The sequence below is a fragment of the Cydia strobilella genome, chromosome 12, assembly GCF_947568885.1.
Source record: "Cydia strobilella chromosome 12, ilCydStro3.1, whole genome shotgun sequence".
In the NCBI taxonomy this organism is placed as follows: Eukaryota; Metazoa; Arthropoda; class Insecta; order Lepidoptera; family Tortricidae; genus Cydia; species Cydia strobilella.
This window is the reverse complement of record NC_086052.1, coordinates 117,688-124,101: the sequence shown is the minus strand read 5'-3', so window position 1 is coordinate 124,101 and position 6,414 is coordinate 117,688. Positions and strand designations below refer to the sequence as shown.

The 6,414-nt window shown below is 41.9% G+C and overlaps 1 protein-coding gene across 1 annotated transcript; it reads right to left on the bottom strand.

Annotated features, from left to right (window-relative positions):
• Positions 1-2,080: 2,080 nt before the first annotated feature.
• LOC134745826 (uncharacterized) lies at positions 2,081-6,153 on the bottom strand. Its single transcript, XM_063679915.1, has 5 exons — positions 5,990-6,153; positions 4,801-4,956; positions 4,188-4,283; positions 3,485-3,636; positions 2,081-2,258 (listed from the first exon to the last, which is right to left on the bottom strand). Exons 1-5 carry the CDS (start codon positions 6,002-6,004, stop codon positions 2,081-2,083), a joined length of 597 nt encoding a protein of 198 aa, XP_063535985.1. The 5' UTR covers positions 6,005-6,153.
• Positions 6,154-6,414: the final 261 nt, after the last annotated feature.

The following is a 6,414-nucleotide window of genomic DNA, read 5'->3' as shown; positions in this document are numbered from 1 at the left end:
TAAATATTATAAAAAAATTAGATAATTATAATATTGTCTTCGGTTACCGCGATAGTTACTCATGAAATAAAACTATGAAAACGGATTATATCGCGTATATTGAATTTATAATACATCCCGACGTTTCGAACTCTTTACAGCGTTCGTGGTCAACGGGTGACTGAGGAAAAATTACAAAATGCAAAAATACCCACATACTAAAATAATGAACAATCATAGACTACAAACTTTAAGGCTGGTTGTACATGCAAAATCGGTTCATAAGGCTAGTTATACACTATAATTATTTTTCAAGTAAAGATATATATATATATATACGCGATAAAAAACTATGCCGGCTCCAACCCTACACCACGGACCCGAGAAGATTTAATTCCCTCCTAAATTGTAGGAGGGTATCCCAATATGGGACCGGCAACAAACTCGGCGGGACACATCTTTTCAAAACATCAGAATGTCCAGCATCATCCAACACTACGGTCTCACAGTCTATGTCTCGCTTGCTCCTTTATCAGGTGGACTACAGGATCCCAAGCTGGTGGTAGAGAAAAGCCATCTTCCCTATTAAAGTTTGGATATTTCTTAATCTCAATGGCCTCGCGCAGCATTCTGGGTATGTAACGCTTCTCCTTGGCAAGAACCAGAGGCTTATCAAACTCAGGCTTGTCATGGATAAAGCCAATCACTCAATCAAGTTTGATAAGCCTCTGGTTCTTGCCAAGGAGAAGCGTTACATACCCAGAATGCTGCGCGAGGCCATTGAGATTAAGAAATATCCAAACTTTAATAGGGAAGATGGCTTTTCTCTACCACCAGCTTGGGATCCTGTAGTCCACCTGATAAAGGAGCAAGCGAGACATAGACTGTGAGACCGTAGTGTTGGATGATGCTGGACATTCTGATGTTTTGAAAAGATGTGTCCCGCCGAGTTTGTTGCCGGTCCCATATTGGGATACCCTCCTACAATTTAGGAGGGAATTAAATCTTCTCGGGTCCGTGGTGTAGGGTTGGAGCCGGCATAGTTTTTATCGCGTATATATATATATCTTTACTTGAAAAATAATTATAGTGTATAACTAGCCTTATGAACCGATTTTGCATGTATAACCAGCCTTAAAGTTTGTAGTCTATGATTGTTCATTATTTTAGTATGTGGGTATTTTTGCATTTTGTAATTTTTCCTCAGTCACCCGTTGACCACGAACGCTGTAAAGAGTTCGAAACGTCGGGATGTATTATAAATTCAATATACGCGATATAATCCGTTTTCATAGTTTTATTTCATAGATAATTATATATTATCCTTTTCGGCAGTAAGCTTGAAGATATGGATCTTAGAACCCACTACGAACCCACACAGAACAAAACATTCACATCCAGCTATGGTACGGCGACTTTGAGCTTTAGGATCAACTACAACTACAACGTGTGCTTACAACTAATTTATATTCACATCTAGATATGGTACAGCCACTGAGCTTTAGAATCCATTTGAATCCAGATAATTATGCCAGAATTAGAATAGAACAGAAAATATTTTATTCGTCAGCACAGACACGGAAAATAAACTTATACAAAAATAAAAAAATGTATAAGAAGGCGTGCTACAAAGGAGTCACATCTCAGCGTGATCCTGGCGACTCCGAACACTGATCTTCCGATGCAAATAAAATTATTTCTGTGTGCTTAGTACTTGGAACCCATTTACATTCACATCCAAATCCAGGTAGGTACCTACAAAAGGTGTGACCTTAGCCCCTTAGTGCATACAGGAATTAAAGTTTAAAATAAAACAAATAATTTTATATGATACGCAGCATATGGTACCTATGGTACGGTACGAAAGCGTCGAGCTTAGAATCAATTTAGGTAGCCGTGTTTAAAGATAGCAATCTTTAAATTAAACACAGGACATTCTGGGAAAATCATAGAAGAATATTTGGCGTGGGGAAATAAAGAGAGAAGCAGTAATACAAAGCATACAAAGGTATATTCAGACGAACTTTGAGTGATCGCGCCAGGCAGTTACAATGAAAGCAAGCCTCGGTTGGTATATTCAGAGATAGAGAGGTAGATATATTCAGATGGACTTGGAGTGTTTGCGAGTGTTGTGGTGCTGGTGCTGGGCGAGCTGCGGCGCGGAGTGGGCGCGGCGCGGGGTGGGGAGCGGCGCGGCGGCGGGGGGGGCGGGGGGCGGCCGCTGCAGGTAGTACCCGTGCGGGCCCAGCTCACGCCGCTGCCAGGGGGCCGTCGTTATCCTGATAGGGATACCAATCACAATTAGATACATCCTTACTATATAGGTAACTACTTACCATGAGATAGATAGATAGATAAATGATTTATTTGTGCAGCTGCAATTACACACAATATAAATTTACACACATCAGAAAAAAAAAACAAAATAATTACTACTTACACTAACAAAGAAATAAAATTATAACAAAATACTATAATAAAAATGAGACAGATATGGTGTAATTAATAGTACATTATGATACAAGTGTGCTAAGTTGGCCATTACACACGAGGCGATATTGTGCGCGCGAGCTGTAAGCGAGCGCGCAATAAGAAAGCCGATGTGTGTAATGACCAATGCACACGCGTTTCATACGACGTTTTTCAACACACTTGCGAGAAAAAAAAGAAACTTTCATATTAATCAAATTTTAATAGTTGAAACAGTTAGTATTGTGTGTTTCATCTGTCACGCCCCGGCCGCGCCGGTGCCCGCCAGTCCGACCAATTAAAGAAGGCTCCCTTTCCATGCATATTATTAGCAATCAGTTACCTTCTTAACTCAGTCGGATAATATAATGAAAAAGCACGAGTGGAATAATACACTGAAAGAGCACGCGTGTTTAATATCTAGGGTTATGAGCCAAAAATCGGTGGAATAAAAACGTCGTTTTGAGCAAGTGTGTTGAAAAATTATGTACAAACTGTGTGCGTTGCAGCAGGACAAAAGGGTCACGCGGCTTCGCTCTTTGGAGCAAAGCACTGATTTACTGCCGGAACCCAGGTCACAACAGATAATATCCATGAAGGATGTTTCTGTTGTTGTTATCGAAAGACTTGATTGAACGCATGCGTTGCATGTACCATGCGCATGCAGTGCGTGAGTGATTTATGAAATTGCGCGCTAGGGGTGCATTTGCCATTTGACACTGTGGCAAGCCCGAAAGAACGTCAATCGACATTTGGATAGTTTGGACACCACACTTTTTTAGGATATCTAGGCCACTATACTGCCTCTACCTACTCTAGCCTCTTATCCATCAGGATCAACTTTCGCAGTTTCTGTCCCTAAAACTTTGTGCTCGCAGGAGTAAGTAATTCTGTTCGTTAACCTTGGAAAAAAAAAGCTTGCCCTCTTTGGAGTCACCTCCAAGGCTTGGATGCAACTGAGGTCATCAGTGTCGTTTAAGTTACGAGTTACAAGGCAGTTTTAAGACTTAAGTAATCATTGTGATTGCTGACGTACCAGATCATGAGCGGCGCCGGGCGCGGGCGCCGTCGGGCGCGCACGCAGGCCGCGAGGGGCACCGCGCTGACGCACCACACGGCGCACTGCTCCAGCACGTACTTGTTGCGAGGGCTCCGGAAGTGTTCCGGCTCGTATAGTGCTGCCACGGTCTGGAGACAAAACATCTCATCATTACATCGTGTAAGTATACGATCCAGATAGCAGGTTCAAATCAGATGGGAGAACCACCGGTATGTAAAAATAATTCTTAACCCTCATATACAAACTCATGCGTGGATGGGTTGGCACACGAATGTGCCAGGAAGGCAGCCAACAGAGAAGAATGGCGTGTTACTTATTAAATAATTGTTTTGTATGTAGCTATATGTACAAATGCGAGCAGTAGTAAGACTGCGTAGTGTCCTATCCGATGGATGGATCAGAGTCTACTGCTCTTTTAGGTATGATATAATCGCACCGCAAGTAACATACTTCAAGACGGACACGACCTTAGGCGATGAAGACAACGACATGGATAATTGGTTTGACCAGACATCGTATTCTTGGGAACAAAATTATATGAACTTTGAGCGATGACTATTACATGGAAAAATCACCGATAAGTAAGTTTGTCAATATAAAAACTCCCCTGCCATTAAATTTTGCCCCTGGAACCGATGTCTGGGTATGATATATGTATGTACAAACGTGGACAACTCACTTCGTCGTAAGCGACGTCGACCAGCAGCTTCACCAGCCGCACCAGCACCACCCAGAAGTGCACGCTGTAGATCACCATCCACACGAACAGTAAGTGCTGCAACAATACGACATTTACTTAAACCGACCGTGACTTAAATATCAGGGACCGTAGCTAAGATGACAATCGTATAATTGACAAACGCTAATCAAAAGTAAAAATGTATCGGGACGACACATGCGAGGAAAAGTCACGTGATCATTTTATACATTGGCGCATCGACCATTGGGTTCCAATACTTCCAATTATCAAAAATTAGGCACCGGAATGTTTGTGGTTACGGAATATTGTATTTGTATCGATCGACACTTGGCTAGGCCCCAAGCTAGGTATTGTTGGGTTTGCGAGGCCCGAGGGCTTGGGCTACGTGTGTAGAGCCTTGATTCGCAGGTGATGCTCCGTGCCTTCGACCCTACGTGGAGCTCGGCCTTCGGGCGCCTCGAGTGCTGTTAGCAATATACTCTGACTACCACTACCTAACTACTATCGTTACCGTTGGTCATCGTTGGACTTTTATGTCTTTACAGGAAGGTTCACGGATTGTCAGTTGACAGTGTGGACCATGGTAACATACCTGCAGCGCCAACTCCCAGTAAGGCGCACGCCGGAACATGCTGCGCCTAAACAATATGAGTAGAAGGCGCCGGGCAAGAGCCGCAGCGCCCGCCGCCCATAGTACAGTGGGTAGCGCCGACAGCGCGCCGGAGCCGCATTTGCACCACTCCAACACCTGCTCAGATAAACGTCGTTATCACTACATAGTATAAAACAAAGTCGCTTTCCGCTGTCTGTCCGTCCGTCTGTCCCTAATGTATGCTTAATGCTTAGATCTTTAAAATTACGCAACGGATTTTGATGCGGGTTTTTTTAATAGATAGAGTGATTCAAGAGTAAGGTTTATATGTATATAATTTGTAAAGGTTTTGTGTAAATTAGTTGAACTACCCGTGCGAAGCCGGGGGGGGGGTCGCTAGTAATCTATATAATACAACTAGATGCAGAAAAAAGGAGTGTACAGGTTTTTAAAGGGTCGGCAACTCCGGTGTTGCAGGCGTCCATAGGCTACGGTAACTGCTTACCATCAGGCGGGCCGTATGCTTGATTGCCACCGACGTGGTATAAAAAAAAAGATGCAATGTCATGTAGACTTAATTGCAATTTGTGTTGGATGTAGCCGATGTAGGTAAGTCACAGGTAAGTATAAGTATGTATATAGCTAACTTTTGATGTTTAACTTTTGAGAACAGAAAAGAAGTTTGGTTTTCCAAAATCTTGGAAGGTTTTGTGGAGACGTTTGAGGAACAGATTTTATACTAGGCACGAAACCTTTCAGGTTTTGGAAAAACGGGAAAAATGCTACTGAATACAGAATAATAGTTAGTATAAAGTCGAAAAATTCAACTTTGAAGGTTTAGTTCTAGATAAGTTATGGACGCAGAAAGACTAGCTATAGTATATTGCGTAAGCATAAATTTTAGGTCTGTGGTATATTACATACTTACTTAACTTAGGGCGGGCGGTAAAGTAAGAAATGTCTAAGCTTTACGCAATTGGCGGCCGACGGAGGCGTAGCCGAGGTCGACAAACAAGGGATCTAAGGCTCTCTTATTTGCTGGCCGAGGAATGTATATTATTTTTCTGCTGGCTGCTGGAGAAGTAGCAGTACTTTTAGCCTTAGGTAAAACCTCGAGACTTTAATTCACAACTTGCAAGAGGTACACATGAGGTACACAAGCATTTGAGAGGTGTGGTTGAATACTTGCCTCGTCAACAATCATTTTGGACGCACTCACACGGGGTTTTAAGAAACTTTACAGGGTTTGAGAGAGACCATACTTGTTTATCATCTTTTATCATTTATGTTTATTATCATTAATTTTGGTAAACAATTACTTAATTGAAACATAAAAATGTTTCCGTTTATGTCACCATGTTAGATGGCGACATTTGAGTGACATCCCGAAGACGAATGGTTGACTCACGACATGGTAAGTAAGTATTTCGTAGGTTTCATGAAAAAAGTTTTTACTATACCTACCAACAAAACCCAATACTTCCGGATCGTTGACATACTCTTTAATTTCCTTAAAGTTCAATGATTACAACGAATTGTAGTTTACAACCCAATTACGATAGAACCATCGTTACAATATTTATAAGACAAGTTCTTATTATAAGAAACCCAATT

Bases quoted from the DNA above. Each gene is read 5' to 3' on its own strand.
- LOC134745826 (XM_063679915.1), bottom strand. The intron at 4,284-4,800 runs GTATGTTACCAT...GTATTGTTGCAG, and splicing joins ACTGGGAGTTGGCGCTGCAG to CACTTACTGTTCGTGTGGAT. The intron at 2,259-3,484 runs GTACGTCAGCAA...TATCCCTATCAG, and splicing joins CCGGCGCCGCTCATGATCTG to GATAACGACGGCCCCCTGGC.